At 29.3% G+C, this 21,104-nt stretch overlaps 1 protein-coding gene, 1 long non-coding RNA gene, 1 other non-coding gene and 2 pseudogenes across 4 annotated transcripts; 1 reads left to right on the top strand and 4 right to left on the bottom strand.

Moving 5' to 3' along the window:
* Positions 1 to 601: 601 nt before the first annotated feature.
* LOC108820349 (uncharacterized) lies at positions 602 to 1,819 on the bottom strand (annotated as a pseudogene).
* A 231-nt stretch (positions 1,820 to 2,050) lies between these two features.
* Positions 2,051 to 3,728, bottom strand: LOC108820347 (uncharacterized; annotated as a pseudogene).
* Positions 3,729 to 5,777: 2,049 nt separating this feature from the next.
* On the top strand, positions 5,778 to 8,006 carry LOC130498622 (uncharacterized). 2 transcript variants are annotated; one of them, XR_008937505.1, is made up of 6 exons: positions 5,778 to 5,972; positions 6,341 to 6,591; positions 6,659 to 6,752; positions 6,859 to 6,936; positions 7,019 to 7,142; positions 7,573 to 8,006. It is a non-coding gene; the product is annotated as an uncharacterized LOC130498622 (long non-coding RNA). The 2 variants fall into 2 exon arrangements; XR_008937504.1 differs by having other exon boundaries at positions 6,300 to 6,591.
* Positions 8,007 to 14,168: 6,162 nt separating this feature from the next.
* LOC108819334 (uncharacterized) lies at positions 14,169 to 15,372 on the bottom strand. Its single transcript, XM_018592348.2, has one exon. It carries the CDS (start codon positions 15,297 to 15,299, stop codon positions 14,400 to 14,402), a length of 900 nt encoding a protein of 299 aa, XP_018447850.1. The 5' UTR covers positions 15,300 to 15,372; the 3' UTR covers positions 14,169 to 14,399.
* Positions 15,373 to 16,625: 1,253 nt separating this feature from the next.
* TRNAY-GUA (transfer RNA tyrosine (anticodon GUA)) lies at positions 16,626 to 16,710 on the bottom strand. The gene is given in 2 exon segments: positions 16,626 to 16,661; positions 16,674 to 16,710. It is a non-coding gene; the product is annotated as a tRNA-Tyr (tRNA).
* Between the last annotated feature and the right edge of the window lie 4,394 nt (positions 16,711 to 21,104).

Genomic DNA, 21,104 nt, shown 5'->3' with positions numbered 1-21,104 from the left:
TCCAAAACCGAACCGGAAAAAACAGACTTGAATAGACCCTTATCCGAAAAGAACCGATCCGAATAGACCTGACCCGATAAAAACTGATTCATACCTAACTTTTTTTTTTTTGAACAAATATTCATACCTAACTTAAAAACATGTATATCATACCTAACTTAAAAACATGTATATTTTTTTGCTCTATTTTATTATATGATTTAGTTAAAATATATTTTTATTAACAATCTTTGTTATTATGTGACCCGAAAAACCGCTCCGAATCCGACCCGAAGATCTGAACACTCACTATTTTATTGAAATAGTTTGATCTGCATTTGTTCTGCTTGATCTGCATGATCTGCATTTGTTCTGCTTGATCTGCATTTCTGTTTGATCTGCATTTTTTGATCTGCGTTGCCCATTAGAAGCCCAAGTAGGACAAGTGCATATCAAGCGGATCATGCAGGAGAGATGCAGATCAAGATGGAGTTAGAAGTTATGAATGGTAAAAGCAGTTAAAAAAATGCAGATCATATATTTAAACAATAAAAACTACACGAAAATATCAACACATAATAAAAAAATACATAAACAAATATAAAATAACTTAATAATTTGCCTATAACATATCCGCAATATTGTCTCTAATGTTTGTCATATGATCTCCACCAGCCATATTTGTTGCATCCATGTCATTTATATCACTTTCAAAATCTTCGTTGTTAATATTTGTATGTCTCACTTCTTCAACAAAATTTTCATCAAAATAATTAGAAATTCTGATAAAACTATGTAGTCCCATTATAGCAGTTACCACTCTCTTTTGAACTGCAATATCATATCTCGAAAATTCACTCAAAATCCTCAATTTCTTCTTCCAAACTCCAAACATCCTTTCAATAACAGAACGTAGAGATGCATGACATTGATTAAAAGGTTCTTTTTTTATTCTCAGGAGGAGGACCATTATTGAAATGAGACATGTGATACCTAATAACTTTATTCCGAGAAGATCTATAAGGAGCCAAAAAACCTTGCTTATGTGGAAACCTAGAATCAACTACATAATACTTGTCTCCTAGAGGTAAAGGAAATTCAGAATCACCGTCCTGTGCCATCGTGAGAACTGCTGTCTCGTGACATGATTCGGGTGCTCCATTCCAAACATATGTAAACAACATATATAGATCACATATCGCCATGATGTTAAATGATGTCCTATCATGTCGACTCTAATACATTCCTTGCAGTTCAGGCTTCACTTTAACACATACATGAACTCCATCCATAACTCCCACAAACCTACTAAAATATGGCCAATATCTTCTATCCGTTTGCAGACTTTCAGGAATTCGGAGTAGTTCTCGTCTTGTTGGAATTTTAGCGTAATCACAAGCAAGTAACTCTGTCGCCGTAAGAACTTCAAAGAATTTTCTATTCACTGTCTCTTGTGTCCGTCCAAACTGTGATTCAACATCTCTTTGAACTTCATTGTGCCCACAGGTTCTCAAAAACATAGCCACACTCTCTTCAATTCTAACGTTAAGAGTGGGACATAAACCATATTTTGATTGCAGTATGTCACACAAAGACCTAAAACACCAAGAGACATTCGTGTAACTGAAGACACGCAGCATCGTCTACTTGTAGTTGACGCCAAATATTTCTCCATCCTAAACCACAATCGGTTTGAACTGGTCCTCTTTCAAAATAACGACTGTAATAACTCAATGATGGTTGAATTATTAACTCTTCAAATTGCTAATTTTCTAAATTCCATAACTCAATTCTTTCATCGTGATTTAGACTGTGGGGATTTTGTGATCGCAACTGACATATACGGAAAGCCTGAAATTTTAACCACAAAATAAAAATCAAATCAGTGAAAATATCATTAACCAAAAGCACAATACATAACAGACATAACAAAATAAAATGTGAAACAAAACATAACAACGACAAACAAAGCACAAATCTTACTAAGCTAGTTATCCGAAGTGGAATCACTTTCTTGTGTTTCATTTAGATTTAGTTCTCGTTCAGATCCCCATATGTTGAATAATCTTCCTCATCTTCTTGGACATGATGTTTTACTTGTAGAAGCATAGTTCGTGAAACCAAATTCTGGCGATACTCCTCTGACAACATTCTCAGAAATATGAACTTCATTTTCATGTGTTGTAGTTTCTACTTCTGTTTCTAGGGAAAATCCACGTTGAACATTTCTCGGACGAATATCTTATGGAGCATCTTGTGATGAACCCCATTGATGAGTGGTCGGTGATGAACCCCATTGTGGAACAGCAGACGTAGAACCCCATTGTTGAGTATTTGGTGATGAACCCTATTGTTGAAAATTTTGAGGCGCACATGTTGTGGAACATGTTGTGTACCCCACTGCGGAGCATTTGCAGATGAACTCCATGGCGGAGCATTTGGCGGTGCACCCCATTGTGGAGCATTTGGCGGTGCACCCCATTGTGGGGCATTTGGTGGTGTACCCCATTGCGGAGCATTTGAAGGTGAACTCCATTGCGGGGCGTTTGACGGTGTTCCCCACTGTGGTGCAGTTGGAGGTGTACCCCATTGTGGTTGATTTGGAGGTGTTCCCCATTAATGAAAACCAGAACTCTGTTGCCCACAAGTTGGACTACCATAATTTTGTCCAGATTCTAACTGCTTTTCCACGTATTCGTTGTCCCGCGTATATCCAGTAAGAGCTTGTAAAAACTTCAACTTATCTTATGTGGTTCTTTCAGCTCTGTCAATAAAGTACTTGCGCCAAAATCTTTCTTCTTTGAATGCATGAATGCACGTCCAATAGAAATTGGTGTCATTTGGAAGCTCCATTGATTCAAATATCTTCACAGCAGTATTGAATTCATTGTAATCATCTTCTTGCAAACTTTGGCGCTGAAACTCTCTAAAGCCAGCCATTGTATCCGTGAGGGTTGTCTCGAATGATTGTTTTCTTCGACTTTCTTGGGATCCACTTCTGACAGAGATCCGAGAGTTTCCTACACCTCTTTGTGAATTACTTCCATGCCTTAATCCACTTCTTTGTTGAACTGTAGAAGTAGGAATCCGAGAAGGATCAACAACAGGTGAAGAATTCTGACGCAAATTCTCATTGGATGAACTGATTTGAAGGATGCATGTCATCATCAATATATATGCGGTTGACTTCTTCATTTTCTTGTGTCTCGGGAACCTGAGTGTGCTGCATACCACCACCATATGTTTTAGAGTGCAAATGGTCTTCATCATTATTTTGGCCATCGTTCGTCAACTCTTCTCTTCTTTGGTGCAAAGAATATTGAGACTGTGATTGGACGTCATATAATATGAAACATCGTTGCATTACATCCCAATGCTCTGGCGGCTTTCGTTTAAATGATTTTACAATCCTATCTACCTGTTAATAAGATCAGTAAATTTTAGTCTACAAATATTATAGATATATTATTTATTAGTGTATTTTGGTTGTAAGAAATATTGTATGTATTATGTACTTACTTCACGATCTTTCCACCATGATTCAGACGCATATATCACAGATGTAGTAGGACCTAAATGCCCGTAGAAGTTTTCATAAGATGCTTGTACTTCTTGTATTTTCTTTTTAGTTGATCAAGTTTTTCTTTGAAGAACCGGTAGTTTACGTTACTATTAAACATTTGGTTGAACTTATCAACGAGAAACTCTTTACCAGCAGGTGAAGGATCTTTGAAACGGTAATCACCCATAGCAATTGCTCGATCGTACAACTCAATAAATACTCGTTCGCGATTAGGATTCCAATTAAAAAATTGTCTTCCCTCTAATTTTTTTTTTTTAAAATCAATCTTTTTATTTTACTATTAATTATTAAACAACATTTAAAATTTTATTTACTACTTACCCGTGCCGACGTTTCTGTAGGTAAATTGACATCTTCTTCATCGGAAAATGTTGTATTTTGTCGGCGATTTGATGTCATATCTACAATTTTAAAATGATTATTATTATTTTCGCTGATTAAAAATAATGCAATATTCTATTTGGTTAATTACAAAAATACATATTGATTTCTAAATCATCATTAAATCAATTTTTCTAATACGTATAGTATATTTTTTCTTAAATAAATATGCTCATTTATGTGTGAATATATATATATATATATATATATATATATATATTTACTCTTCATTCTAATTTGATGCATATATATTAAATACGAAAGGATCTTGGACCAAAAAATATAAATATTTAATTAAAAAGAATGGACCTTTTTATCATTTCATTGACAAATTAATTTAATTTAAAGTTTTATCCTCATTTGATTGTTAGTTTATCTTGTGCATGCATTTTATCTTTTCAGGTATTTAAGTTTTTTTTCTTGTCAACAAACTTAATTATTATTAAACTCAAAAGGCCCATATCAACATGTCTATTTGTTTCCAAACTATAACTTGAACAAATATATAAACTCAGTTGGATTATAAAAGCTATTAATAAATTGGAAACGTTTGATTCCATTATTTCTACAATTCTATTGTGAATTTAACTATTGGGCTTTAGTACTATTCTCAGATTAGCAGTACTTTGACAAAAAAATACAATACTGTCTCAGATTATCAGTATTTTGACAAAAAAAATACAACACTGCTCAATAAAATATACAAGCACTTTAGAAAAACAATAAATATAAAATATACATAATAACTAAACCATGACTATTTTAAAAGTTCAAATAACAAAAAAATTGAGACTATTTCATGACTACCATAATACTTGGTTAAGATATTTGGCATCATTTTTGCTTTAAGTCATTAGAAAAGTAGAGTTTGTGAAATTTCAAAAAAAAATGGTAGAGTTTGTGATGTTAATTGTTTTGGATTCAAGTAAGATTTAAAATAAAATAATATTTGTGAATCATCGTAAATTCAAATTTAAATTATGTTTATGAAGGTTTTCGAATTTCAAAAATATTTTGTTTACTTTTAAAACAAAAAACGTTTGAAAATGTTTTTATTTTTATAATTAAAAAATTATATACTATTATATAGTTTTCACAACAGCTTTATTTTCATTTTAATGAGTTTTGTATCATCTAATATCTCAAACTTTAGTGTTACATGTACTATATACTAAACTATTGGCACAATAATTCTGACAATAAAATGGATAAAGTAGAAAAAAAAAATTTAACTACTCATTGATGTTAATAATAATATATAAATTAAACGATATTTTTACCTTCTTGATAGAGATGTTCGATATGTAGAGGAACAGTGGAAAATATATGGATCACTTTCTCTGTAATAATGACAACATAAAAAAAATAGTTATTATTACAATGAAAAATAAATAATTTAATTAATTTAATAAATTCAGAAAAGCATTGCTAGTCGAAAGATTTGACGAACAATTATAAAGTATTTATACAATGTCTTGCTCTTACTATCTTAATTATTATTTGATGTTCCACCAAGTCTAATAATAACTAATAGTGGACATGGTGATTTTTAAATATAAACTAAATGATAGTGTTACCTATTTGACATTGGTGTTCTTGATGGCAAAAAAAAAATACTAGAAATCTATATTATAATGGGACAGTTGAGGCATTCCTGAGCTGCCACGTCAGCATCAGGTGGGTCCCACCTCTATTTTTTTTCTTCCGTCGAGTGGGCTGAGGTCTGTAACAACAATGGGCTTCGAATGTTTTTTAGGGATCCATTGTTATCGTTCTTCGTCTCTTCCACCTCCCCGTTTCTGCTAATCTTTGATTCCAGAGAGAATGAATTTTCTCCAACTATTAGTCTCTCCTATATTGTTCAACAGATTTCTCTTTATTCTTCTGCAAAAAACAATTATTTCAAACCGAAAGGAAAAGAGAAAACGTTAAGGGCAGAACCGACCCCTTCTTCTTCTTCGTGATGAAACTTCTGAAGCCTCAGAAAAAGGAATCAGGTTTATATTAAATCTACGAGACTTTACATCAGGTAAAGCTATTTACTGATTTGTAGATTCTGTTTTTTTTTTGTAATCATTCTAGACATATTTGTTGATTGGTGTTATTTGGGAAATCATTGATTACTCCCTGAAAAAATCGAATTTCCAGATCTACCGTAGTTAATACATCTTTTTACTTCCATAAATGGGGTGAGATTCTTCTTCCAATCTCTGTGTTTGGCCTTATGCATATTCTATTGATGGTATTTGATTGATTCTGATTTTGAGATTCTTTACCTGATAGATAAGCCATAGTAAAGATTGTTTTGGCTTTATTCAGACAAGAGATTTTGAAAAGAAAAAACAATATCTTGTAGGTAGGGAAAAATAAAGAAGTTTGTGTGGGGTTTTGTAACAGAGCAGTGGCTGCGTGGCTTCCTACAGAGAACCCAGATCAACTGAAACTTCTCTAAATGTTCCACTTTCCAATTTCGTAGCTTAAATGGTTAAGAATCCGAGCGTCTGTTAAAGATTTCTGGTCAACAAGCACAATTGATATGGAAAATATCACCTTTACGTCTTAGGGAAGAAGCATATCATCCAGCTAGACTTTTGATTCTCAATCTATTTCCAGAAACTCAAATCCCCTGCCTGAGTTTGTAAACCAAGGTTAACTTTCTTCCCTTTGGATTCATGGTGTTTTATAGGGTTGGGTTATATATGTGTGTGTTTGCAGGCCTTCTTCTTTGGAATCAGACAAGTGAGCGTTGTGTGGGCAAGGAAAGACCTAATAACAACCCACCTGATCGCAATCAAGGATCCAAGATAAAGTGAGTGGCCTCATTATACACACACTATTGTCTCCTCAAGAAAAAAAATCCAAGGCTATAGGACTGAACACACCTTTTAACATTTTATATGTGATTTAAACTTCAGTTGGAACGCAGCATCGTATGATAGCCTTAAAAACGCTGAAGTAATGGGTCCACTTGTCATCCGTCTCCTCACTGCCCTGTAAGTACACAAATAACTTTCACTTTTCCAATAGATTTCCCCCATGACATTCTTATTTTAATAAGTTTATAAAATTACACAGCACGATGGAGGTCTACTTGTCTTTATGGAACGAAGCGGCAGCAAATGTATAGGAGTCTCCTACTCAGGGGATAGAACTCAATTTGTCATTGTGGTAACAACTGTGATCCAAAACAAAATTGGAGGTAAGTTATATATTTAAACTTTAATTTAAGTTAAACCAATATTTGACCAAGAGACCCCCTAAGGGTTGATGCATCAATAATTATTTTTGTCATTGTTTTAAAATTAAAACATATCAATATATGATTTTCATGATTTTCTGAAACATATCAATATATGTTTTTAATTAAAATAAACTATTCGCTGAAAGATTACCTTTTTTTACCAAAGTTGAGGAGATTTACTTTAACTATCATACCCATACCCGTATTTACTTTATTTTTAGCTTATGCATATCATTGTGAATGAGTTAGAGGTAATTATAATTGTATTTGGCAAAAACATAAGTGGGACATCCTTCAAAATAGATTTTTCTTCAAAGGTGTGTTCTCATTGATACCAAAGACACCGAAACATTTTGCTTATATTGAAAGGGTCATCTTTCATGTGCAGGAGCTGCATTATGGAATTGGTGCAATGATAAGCAAGAGTTGCCACTTTGTGGAACACCCAACGCCCACTCCAGTTTAGTTTGTTTGTAAAACTCTGATTTTTAAGCTCAAATGGATCAACAAAGACAAGGTGATTGGCCCAAATAGTCCACACCAACTTTTTAGTGACAACTTGGGACAGTAAACACATTCTACAAGAATGGAATCTCTTGTCTTAAGACATTGAAGTAAGATCATCAGGTAACGAGAAAACACCGAAAGAGATTTGAGGGTTAATTATGTTATGAATCAAAACAGTGTCCACGACCCCGCGCTTGCGCGGGGTTTTTGCCCCTAGTAAAAGAGAGTGTTGATGATGTAAAAATTGTATATGTGGAATTGTGGTGAGAATAATGGAAAACAGATGTTATTTATAGAGAAAAAATAATCAATTTTGGTTAATTTAATAATTCAGAAAAATATATATTGGGTAAGAAAAAGAGTTAATCGTTGATCAGTTACATAAAATGAATGTACTGCAGGACATGTAGATCTCCTACATTTAGACAGAAAAGGACAAAAACAAGCTGTGCACATGCAGTGGTCCTACTTTTCAGCTTTGCAATATAAAAAATCGTGAATGGCATTTAAATATCTCTAAAAAGCAGTTCTCTCTCTCTCGTCTCTCTCATGCCTCCCATTCACATTCCAAGCGGAACAAGTGCAGATCAAGCAGATCATGCAGGAGAGATGTAGATCAAGCAGGACAAATAACTTTATAAGTTATGAATGGCAAAAGCAGTTCAAAAAATGAAGATCATAATATCAAAACGCATAATATATAATATAACTGAATATTCTCTCTAATGTCAAGTTAGTATAACAATTTTTATCATATTATACATGTTTAAACTTTTTATAAAAAATTTTAACTATAATTATATGCATAAAACGAAAATATAATCTATATACTTAAAATTATAAGTATATTTATAAGAAAAATTATAATTTATAGGATAAAATTAAATCTATAAGAAATAGTTTCATTATTTTATTTCAATATTCATTTTTATAATACAAATACAAAATATATTAATCTATAAATAATAAATTTACAAAATAGTATCTTAATAATATCTATAATACTATTTTCTTAAATAAATATACTCTTATTATATTTATATATATTTTTCTTAATACTATTTTATTAAATAAATTTAATTTTCAATATATAACAAAAGATAAATTATGGAGAATAAAATTTTACTGAAAATCTTTTGATCTTAGAAATCCAAAAAAAAAAAAATTTAAGTCAGATAAAACAATCAAAGAAGAGTATTTAAACATATTTAAACACATTTTCGTATATTAAATAATTCTTTATATGTCATAATTTAAAATGTAAATTTTTAAATCTTTTTCCATAAAAAACTTTTCATATTTAGAGTAGTTTAAGGCTTCTGATAATAGTATTTTATAATAAAAAAAACTCTGATTTTTCACAATTTGTGAAAGTTTAATCTACAAAACAGAAGTATACAATCTTCAACTTTGACTAGTGCAGAAAAATATATTATATCAAATGTTCAGAAAAAGAGAATAAATGCTTAACACTAAAATAAGACCACAAAAGATGATTGTAGAAAATGGGATGAGAAAAAAAAATCATCATTTCTGCTAGGTATTTTATTTAGATCAACAGAGAGACAGAGAAATTTATTTTATAAAAATTGGAAAGATTGAAGTAGTTTCTTAAAAAAAGAGTTACTGAATTCAGAAAAAAAAATAAAAAATAATAAAAGAGTTATCGAAGTCATCTGTACGTGTGAGAAAATAGGAGCTATGCAGTTAAGAAAAAAAATTTCGTTAATAGAACATGGTATTTTAATTGATGACAAATCAGTATTTCAAGAATTAATTTATTGCACTAAAATTTTTTATTGGGTACAAAAATAATGGAATAATTGAACAGCATCAAAAACAGTGCGGATAAAAACGCAAGCAAATTGTATGCTTTTAAGGAGAAAAAGACAAAATAATTACATTTTGTGGAGATCTCCTGCTTTTATTATATATTAGAACATCAAAAAAGGTGAATGACTTGAACATGATAGATAAAACTCATGTGCAGGAGATCTGTCTTTGTACTGTCCTTCCATTCTTACACATAATTTAAATATTTATACTTATGAACAGAGATATATATTTCATTTAGATATTTAATTATGATATGTATTATGCAAATATATAGTAATATAATTTAAATATGAACAATACTAGAAGAGATATATTTCATTAAATATTTATTTTAAAATTTTCATATAATGAATTTAGTGCAATAAGTTTTTGTTATTTATGTACTATATTGATATATTATATATTTTGATATATTTTATTATAATCTTTTCCACATTTAATCTACTTTATTTGAATTTTTATCATTTAAAATTGTAATAACTGTTTGTTCTGATTGATCTGCATCTTTCCAGCATGTTCTACATCTATCATGCATAATCTACTTGATCTGCACTTGATCCGCTTGATCCACTTGATCCGCTTGATCTGCACTTGATCTGCATGATCTACACCGTTTGAACTGTTTTTACCATTCAATGCCATAGTTTTGAATGATAAAACATTTCGAATAAAATAAATTATATTTTTAACTAATAAAAATTACAAGAAAATATATCAAAACATATAATATAGAAATCAAATATAAGACAGTAAAATTTAAATCTTCCACTAGTATACATATTTAAATTTATTATATTTTACATAATACTTATTATAATTAAACATATATTATATAAACATAATCATTTAAATAAATGTAAAATTATATGACAAAAATAGAAAGAGAAATATATAATTGTAAGTAAAATAGAATGAAAATGTTGTATTTATATGTTATTTTTTCTAAAACCATGTTTTTACCATTTTAAAATCAAAATATGAAAACATTAGAATTTAACGAAATACACATATCTTCCATTAATATACATATTTAAAATATATTATTATATATTTGTATAATTCTGATTTTTTTAAAACACATATATATAACTACAATTATTTAAATAAATGTAAAATTCAGTTGCCAAAAATAAAAGTAAAATAAGTAGATTTTTATTGTTTTGTATTGTTAAAGTTGTAAATAAGATAAAATAAAAATTATTTATATTAAATGTTTGTAGAAGATAAATATATATTTCAAAATTAAATGTTTGTACTTTATAACAAAATCATTTATTGTCCAAGAAATAAAAACAGATCAACGCCACCAAATGTTTTGAGATCTTCATGTAAATCTCTTACTTTTCTCACAAAAAGACAAAAAAATATTGGACTGCAGACGATCTTCTGCTAACTGCTTTTTAAAAATAGAGAAACGTGAATGGCAACTCTCGGACAGGAGAACTGCACGTGCGGGTGAACTTCCTTTCTCCCGCTACACCATTCGAACATCATTCCGAATGGAAAAAACAGTTCAAGCGGTGCAGATTAAACATATCATGCAGATCAAGCACGACAAGTGCAGATCAAGCGGATCATGCAGGAGAGATGCAGATCAAACGAATCATACATGACAAATCAATCATTATTATATTTTTGGATGATAAAATAATTCGAATAAAATAAATTGTATGTTTAAATAATAAAAATTACAATACAATATATCAAAACACATAATACAGAAATATAATATATAAACAACAATAAATCTTGCGCTAAAGCTATGTTACTGCAATTTTGAAATCAAATATGAAAATATTAAAATTATATATATATATATATATATATTATATATATATAATCTTGCACTAAATACATGTTACTGAAACTATTTTATTTACATGTTAATGTTCTAAAACCATGTTTCTACCATTCTAAATCAATAAATAAAAAAACATTAGAATTTACCGAAATACACATTTCTTCTACTAGTATACATATTTAAAATATATTACTATATATTTGCATAATACTTATTATAATTAAAAAACACACACATACACACACACACACACACACACATATATATATATATATATATATATATATATATATATATATATATATAATTTAAATAAGTGTAAAAATCATTTGACAAAAGTATATATATTAAACATGTTTATACATACAATTAAAATATTCTTATAAATTTATAATATAAGTAAATAAAGTATAAATTTATAATATTCATACAATTAATTACTCCAAAATAGTTATAAATTTATAAATTTATTATCTTTATATATATTAAACATGTTTTAATTTATATCATTTGAAACTTTTTATGTATTAAAATATTCTTTTATACATACAAATTACTATAAAGATAATAAATTTATAAATTTATTATATACTTTTGTATATAATTATTTATTGGCCCAAAAAATTAAAAAAATAGATCAACACCAACAAATATTAGCGGGTGAGATCTGCATGCAGATCTCCTGTTTTTTCATAAAAAAACAAAAAATATTGAACTGCATGCAGATCTCCAACTAACTGTTTTTTTTAAGTAAAAAACGTGAAAGATACCTCCGAACGAGGAGATCTACACTTGTGGGTGAACTGATTATTTTCCACTGCACCATTCAAACACATGAGGTATCCATGTTCTAGATGTAAATTTATGATTGGTTATATTTTCCTTTTCATTTATATTTTAATTAGATAATAAATTATATCGATATTATATCGATAAGGTACTCTGCTGAGAATTGAACCACTAATGACGTTCTTAGAACATCTAGATTGGCAACTTCTTAGGTCATCTCCAACCCTACTCCATTTTCTACTCCAAATATCATTTTGGAGTAAAATCCTCTCCAACCCCACTCTATTTTTAACTCCAAAATAGAGTAATGGTTAGGGTTACTCCATTTATGGAGTAATCTTACACATTACTCCATTTTGGAGTTGAAGTTTTTTTATTTATGAAATAGTCCTTTAAATCTTTAATGTTTTTTTCTTACTTAAATAATATTTCAAAATGATACAGTAACATAAAAAACAAGATATTTCATTATTTAATAATCTGACATTCGCGCTTCGGTATTGTGAAATGACCTTTTGTTTTTGAAAAAAAAATATTACATGAAATCATGACTACATGTATAATTTTACACAACATGATAATTGAGGATGAGCGTGAACTCGATGCACCAATTGAAGTTGCAAGAGAAGCTCTACCTCCAAAGATCGAAATTGCAAAAAATAAAAATGTCCGATTTCAAAGTTTTCTTGCCGATTTAGAAATATCAAAAATAAAGAAGTTCATTTTTCATTATGAAATGCATTAATTGATCATTTGTGGAAAAAATATTCTAATGTTCATTATTGAACCAACTTATATATTATGCTTTATTCTATTTTTATGATTTCTTGTACCTTTTAATAATAAATGTTTAATTTAAATAAATTATATTTTAAAGTATTTTTGCAAATATAAAATAGTTGGGGTTAATTGGTAAACTTTTATAAGTATATGATATTATTAACAATTATTAAATATTTTTGGAGTAAAAAATGGAGTAATACATTGGAGTAAAACATCACTCCATTTTGGAGTTGCACCATTTTGGAATAAAATTTGGAGTAATACATTGGAGATGCTCTTAGTGGATTTCTCGAAATTAAATTAAAATCTATAATTATAAAATAAGTGAAAGACTAAAGAGTAGTTCTTCCCTGATAGCTTTTCAAACATTATGAGGATCAGGAACCAAATTCCACTTATTTTATTTAGTGTTTTTTAATAAATTTGAAAAAGAAAGAAATTAAAATAGTATTATTTGATAGATTCACATGTGTTCTATACAATATTCTAAAATATGGTCTAGACACTATTTTAAGCAGCGTTTAGACGAGATTCTGTAATCAACTATACCATTTCGTATTATATATTATTTTATGTAGATTTATATGCTCGACTGTATAATAGCGTCAAGGCAGTTGTTATAAACAGTTTGTTATACGGTTTACACTGACGTTTAGGCAAATTTTATGCATTAGTATTCAAAAAAGGTATTAATATTATTAAATATGTTATTTTCTTATTTAAATTAATTGTTACTTATATTATACATTTATTATATACTTTTGTATACTTTATTATCTTTATAATTTATACATACATGTTTATACTCAGATTAATTGCTCCAAAATAGTTTTAAATTTATAAATTTATTATCTTTATATATATTAAACATGTTTTAATTTATATCATTTGAAACTTTTTATGTATTAAAATATTCTTTTATACATACAAATTATATTTTTGAAGTATAGTTTATGTTCATTTTCCTTAATTACAATAATGTATATAGATTAATTTTATATTTCTATTTTATGTAGAACTATATATCCATTTAAGCTTCGTTTAAGCATCCATGTATAGAAAGGCTCTAAAAGTTCATCCGCCGCATAATGAATGCTTAATGCATTTTAGAACACTGGTTCTACATATGGTCATAATTTTAAAGCATCTCCAACTCACTATTATTTTTGTTTCTATAATAATTTAGGTAGAAGCAACGTCACTCCAACTCATATTGCTATTTTTTATTCTAAACTAGTGATTACTATTTTTTCTTCTATATTTAGAAAAGAAGAAATTGCAGTTTCTATTATTTTACTGTATATTTTAAACTTATGCTATTATAAGAAAATACATTAGAGAAAACTCCATCTATATTATATAAATTCTCTACAAATAGATTGGAGATGGTGTCACTCTTCTGCTTCTTGTAAATTATGTCAATATTTGGTCTTATTGTTTGTGTATCCACATGCATTATACATCATATTATCATATTAAAATAGCAAAGTAAGGAAAATCTATTGTTGATCGGAACTAGCCGGTACTTCCACCTTCAAGGCTGGAGAGCGATCACTTCCTTGTCGACAAAGACGCTCGTACTCCGAGGACGACCTATTCTTAGGCAACACAACTTTGCCAGAAAACTTGAAGCATAAGGCACAAGTAGTGATCAATACAGCTGACAAAATCCAACTAAACTGAAGATTCGCTAGGGCCTTTGCTCGAACCTCAGCGCCAGGAGACTCACAAGCTACCGCACTACCATGAACAACGCTTCTGTTATCAGATGCTGTCGTGTTGCTTACGCAACCTCTAGGAACATACTTTGGGACCCAAAGCATGAAACCCATGTTCAAGAACCAGCATCCTTGAAACATAACAGAAACCGAGAGGACTAGTGCTGCAGAAAATGACTTCGGAAAAGAAGCAGAAGCTAGAGCCGAGGAGAAGGAGACAAAAGCGATGAGCTGGAGAAGGAAATGGTAGTGACCTTCAAGACCTAAGTGATCAGTGGAGTGGAAATGAAGGAGGAAGAGTTCTTGTGCAAAGACAGAAGCAGAGAGGATCCCTATTATACCGGAGAAGAGATCTGAGCAAAGGGTTAGCTCGCAAAAGAGAGCGAAACATGCGAAGATAATGAGGTGTAGGAACATGGAAGCATGTTCTAGGTTGTCTGGCTTGAAAGAGGAGAAATTGAAATCAGGGAAGTCTATAGTTAAGAGAATGATGGCGAAGAAGGAGAAGAAAAGGATCAAGACAAGCTCGAGATGTTTGAGTTTAGGGAAAGGGAACCAGAACTTGGCAGAGAAAGTTTCAGGGCCTTTAAGACAGTAAGATCTTATGGTGTTGAAGAGATGCCAAAGACCAAGAAGTGCAAGTGAGAGACCAGGCACAAAGTGTCCTAGAAACGTTCCCATTCTAATGTTTTTTAGTTTATCTTGTTGTTATTAATTTTGTTGGTTATGGTGTTGAATGATGTTTTTGTTAAGATACATGTCTTTATATACAGATGAGGTATCTTATATGGTTGCGTGGTGGAATATACCACTAAATTAAAAGTTGAGGAAAAAGAAGCAGAAAAAGTGGCTTTGCCAATACGTAATAGTTTTAAATTGTGAAAAAAGTAGTGTACTCCCATACCTATGAATCAAGAAGCAAATGAATTGTGAGAAAGAAACGTACTCCCATACCTCCTATAAATCAAGTCTTCATTGTATCTCTTAGGCCATAAACCAAGGTATACATATATATTGACACAAAAGGTTAATCAAATGATAAACGTAACTTAAAAATGAAATATGGGTACGTAGAGTATATTTTCTTATCAAAACGTAGAGTAATCTTATTCATTTACAGGTTCACTTTATTTTTCCTATTTTAAACTTTTGATTTTTCAAAAGATATAAACTTTAATATGTATAGGATAGTGATGCAAAGGTTCGTGCATGCACTTAATAATTGACACGAAGTTTTAGAGATGCAAAGTCGAATGTGACTTCTTTTAATATAGAGTTACCAAAATATTAGATTCACCTATGCTTGGATATGATTAATTCAATTGGTTAGAAGGATTGTCTCAACCTAAGTTTTTTTTTTTAAAGATGCTTCAACTATGTTTATTTAGGTATGGCACTACCATTTGAAAATGTAACATGTCTTCTATAAATATTACAAAACGACCAAATATTCGATTTGAATTACTAAGATCAAAGTGCTAAATATTTTATATGATAGTGTCTCTGGACTTCAAATTTTCCTCTTTTGATGTAATATAAATTAAGAATAATGAATAAATTGACCTAACTTTAAGATTAGGACCCAAGAAAAGTAAGAGTCAATAAACTATTGAAGATAGATTTGGGTCACACTCCATCCACTCTAAGTGGAAACTAAAGAGTGATTCCACTTAGTCAGAAAATGGAAATTACGATGAATCCATTTAGGCATTTACTACCAAAATGAAAAGAAAACAAAACAAATCAAATCAAATGATGGTTTAATTTGTAGACCAAATAAAGCTCAAACAAATTGTAGAGCCAAGAAAAAAAACAAATTGTAGAGCAACAAAATACTTAGTATTAGTGGTTAGTAATCAGTATAATAAATTGGGTGGTTATCTACATGTCTGGGCCTGATCTCTTTATTTATGGGCTTTCCAAGGAAAATGATGTAAAACAAAACAAAAGGAGTTCTTGGGATTCTTCTTCTCACGGGCCCTAAAAACGTTAAAAATAAATAAAAAATCCGACCTGCCGGAATCGAACCAGCGACCTAAAGATTATCTGCAAACACTACAGTCTTCCGCTCTACCAACTGAGCTAAGGTCGGTTTGAATGAAAATGTCACTAACAATGTTCAAATTCTCGAATGTCGACAAGTAAATTTTTTTCCCTAAATTTATTAGTTGGTAACTGTGGAATTTTTTTTTTGTTTAGAAAAGTAACTGTGGATATTCCGATTTCCTTTAAAGTATACTAAGCGCGGGATTTTTTTTTTCTAAATATCATTTTGAAATTACAAATATTTGTTTAAACTATAAGAGTATGTATTTTAATATTTGTTTATCTAATATGGTTATATTTTGTTGATTGATAGTTTTGTTGATTGTTTATGTTTTTAAAATATAACTATGTTGAAAAATGATTTATAAAGTTATAAATTTATCCTCATATAATTTTTGAAAAATAAACATTGTTTTAGTTCTACTTTATTATTTTTTAAGATTGACGTAACTATTACTCGGTGTAAAATAAAATTCATTTAGTTCTCTTTTTAGTTTTTAATATTTTATAGTACTTATAAATATGTGACAGATCTAGTATTGATGTTTATATTAATCAACAACCAAAATATAAAAGTCCCAAATTTTCAGAAGTGTTCAATCTTGTTTTCCATTACAGTCTCTCTTACAATGTGTAAAACATTTCTTTTCTTTCTAGAATGAGTCCACACAAAAACACTCATATCAGAAACCAAATGAGAAATTAGACCTGTCTCTTGTAATCCTTTCTTACAGTGCGTAAAACATTTCTTTTCTTTTCTAAAATGAGTCCACACAAAAACACTCATATCAGAAAGCAAATGAGAAATTAGACATCTCTCTTGTAATCCATTTTGCAACATATGTTACATGACCCTTGTTTAAGCGTAAATATGATGCTATTCTATACTTCCAATCATCAAAAGATCACTTTTTGCTTGACTCAATTGTATGAGAATAACCGCAAAGCCGTTATGATAGACACTGTAAATTTACCCCCCTCCCACCCCCTTATTCAGGGCCGGCCCTAGGCCAAGCCTAATGAAACATTTGCTTCAAGCTTCCAATTTTTTTGAAAATTTTATATAGATATAGGCCCCCAAATTTGTAAAAAAAAAAATTTAAGCCCCCAAATTTTTAAATTCTTTTGTTACTTGTCTTCAGCTTCCAAAATTTCAGGGCCGGTCCTGCCCTTACTTAAACCATAACCTCAAATCCATGACCATGCTCTTATGGGTTCTTGTTTCTAGGAACGGAAAACCACAATTTCTTACTTTCCCAGCATCACCAATGTAATCAGCCTTATTACCAAGCCAAGTATCCAATCATACCCAATCAAATCAAAAGCAGCGTAGTCTATTTTTAAGAAAATCAAACTCAATAAAAAGAAACCAAAGTGCATATCCAATCAAATCAAAAGCAGTGTAGTCTATTTTTAAGAAAATCAAACTCAATAAAAGGAAACCAAAGTGCACAAAACTGCATATATCAGGCACACAAACCTCTACAAAGAGGAAAAACAAACCACAATATTTTTCCCCGGCCTATTTGAATCCTATATTTCCCAATATTCTTTTTGCAACCAATCAAGTCGAAACCAAAAACACCAAAGATTTGATGAATAAACACCATCGTCCCCCACCGATTTACCACAAAATCTTGAATAACCCTTAAATATGTGAAGAAACTCAAAATTCATTGACCAATCTCAAACCCTTAAAAACTCTTGTGGCTATAGCCGTTGTCCAGGCGTTTTTAGATAGGTTTGCTTTTCAATTGACTTTGTGGTATAAACAATCTTATTGGTCATAAATAGTCTTGGTTCTCGTTGGTTATTCAGACCGAAATAAATTTTAAAAAAAAAACAAAAAGCAGTGGTATACCGTTGTAAATACTTCAGAAAATTATGAGCATAACCTTAATAGAAATTTTGCTTTGATAGTATAAATCAGTGACAGAGGTAGTTAAGGTTAAGGAATTTTTATTACATGTGTTTTCATTGAGAAAACAGAGAAAATATAGTAAAAGACTTATTGACCCATATGTAATACATATGAACTCTAAACTTGACCTCGGTAAATATTTTTGCTGGCTCCGCCACTGGTATAGATAGACGTAAAGAAAAACTTAAAACTATGTAATTACATTATTTTTCCATATGATAAATAGTAACCAGGGATGGTTTGTTATTCACAACTGTATTAACTATAAATTTAGTACAGCAGTTTCATTACTTCCACAGTGTTCGTTTATGATTGTGACCTAACTACCTAAGCCATATCGACTGTCGTCTCCAACGTTTTGAAAACCGGATCAGACATTCACTTGCCACTGTAACTGGGTCACTGGTCGGACTGGTCCAACTGGTACGCCGAATTTTAAATTTTAATATAATTATAAATTAATTAATTAAATGTCCCTTATTTATTAAAATAGAAACATTACAACCTTTGAACCATGACACATGTCATCACGAAAATGATTTTCAGAATTTAAAAAAAATAAGTTGTTAATCTAAACATATAGTATAGTTTTCACTAAACTAATCTTATAATTAATTATTAATGTAAAAAAATTCTTCATTCTTTTCTTAAATAGAAGATATAGAATTACCTAATCTCTGATCAAAATATATATGATAATTTTGATTTTAAATAATAAAGAAGTAACAATTTATACAACCTCTATCATTTTTATTTTATTTTTTACTGTTAAAATAATTAAACAATCTTATTAATCATATAAAAAATTATATTTTATGTATATGTTATATTTTGAATTTTAAAAAATGACTATAAACTAATAAAACTTTTAATAATCTCCCTTTATTTTTTTTAATTGTTTCATTTTTATATATAATAAGATACAAATGTTCGTAAAATTATATGAATAAGAAGTCTTATTCACTAAATATTATATTAAATAAATATATATTAATATCATTTAAGTAAACTATATATTATATAAAATGCATAAATATTTAAATTTCAAAATTTGCATTGAACAAATACTATGAATTTATCAGTTTCAAATTTTTTATTGATTTAAAAATTAATTATAAATTATTAAAAATATTAAAATTCCATATTGAAAAGTTAGTAATCAATGATTTAAATATTTTGTTATAAAAATACAAATAATCATAAAACCATATAAATAGGAAAATGTATTTAATAAATAGTAATATTGAAAATATATATACATCAATGTTAATATCATTTATGTTTAATTATATATCATATAAAATAGATAAAAATATTTTTTTGAATTTAATTACCATAAAATGATTGTAAAAAAACAACAAAGACTGTTTTATTTATATGTCCATACCAATTTAATTATATACGTAATAGTCAATTATTTTTCAGTTATTTAATATATATATTTTTTCATTTTATAGTATTTAAAAGAAGATAAATATATAATAGTACGTATATATACAATATTTATTCCGCGCGAGGAGCGGATCTTAACTTAGTATATATGTATAATTATATAAAAAAAAATTATATTACTCCTATATTCTAACTAAAATTGATACATAAATAAATGAAAATTTAAAATATAGTATAAAAATATAATGAGTAGAAAAATATTTTTGAAAATATGATTTTTAATGAAATATCCTTAAATTTTCAATTTTTTAAAGAAAAAGTTAACTTGAATTTGAGAAAACCAGGTTTTAATATTGAACTAGGTCACCGATTTTACCGAGTTTAGCCGAGTTTTTACCGAATTTGTCGATCTAACTCAAATATTGTTTTTAATACAGTCCATAACCTGTTAGAAGAGCATGTCGCGGTCCGACTGGTCGGACAGGCCGGTCCGGTTCTTAAAATATTGGTCAAATCTTATTCCATTTAACAAGCAGTTGTACTAATCTAGTTTAAGCAAGAGAATTGCAGAAGTACTAACCCCAAATGAATATAGTAGCTCCATCCAAACTAGAGTGGTTGTATGTCATGATAAGGATATCCAAATTTTTCTAACAGAAAACTTGGATTTATTGTTATTTATTTATTTAGTATGTACATGTTTAGGATCAGTTTTGGTGAAGTTAGTATTTGACACTCGTGTGTGTTCCGAGGAAAACATGTGATGTTTGCGAAAAGTGAACAAAATTTAAGAAACAGAATTAATATATAGGGAGGAGATTATCAAATTTACTTTAGATATTTCAGAGATATTCGGCAAAACTGCAGACAAAAGAAAATGTTTCCTTATAATTTTACAAGATTTTTAATCATACAAAAATGCCAATAAATAAGAACAATCACATACAAAGACAATAGTCATACAAATGATTCTTAGACCATATCTCGTAATTATTCTAATTAGAGAAGAAACCAATGCTTGAACAATAAAATCCAGTCAAAACAAACAAGATATTAGATATATATGCATGAATCATATAAAAATTAAAAAGGCTAGACAGTTAACGGTTGCGTTACGTATGTTCATC

This window comes from Raphanus sativus, chromosome 8, assembly GCF_000801105.2.
Source record: "Raphanus sativus cultivar WK10039 chromosome 8, ASM80110v3, whole genome shotgun sequence".
Lineage (NCBI taxonomy): Eukaryota > Viridiplantae > Streptophyta > Magnoliopsida > Brassicales > Brassicaceae > Raphanus > Raphanus sativus.
The sequence above is the reverse complement of the archived record's forward strand: the minus strand, read 5'-3'. Positions and strand labels throughout refer to the sequence as shown.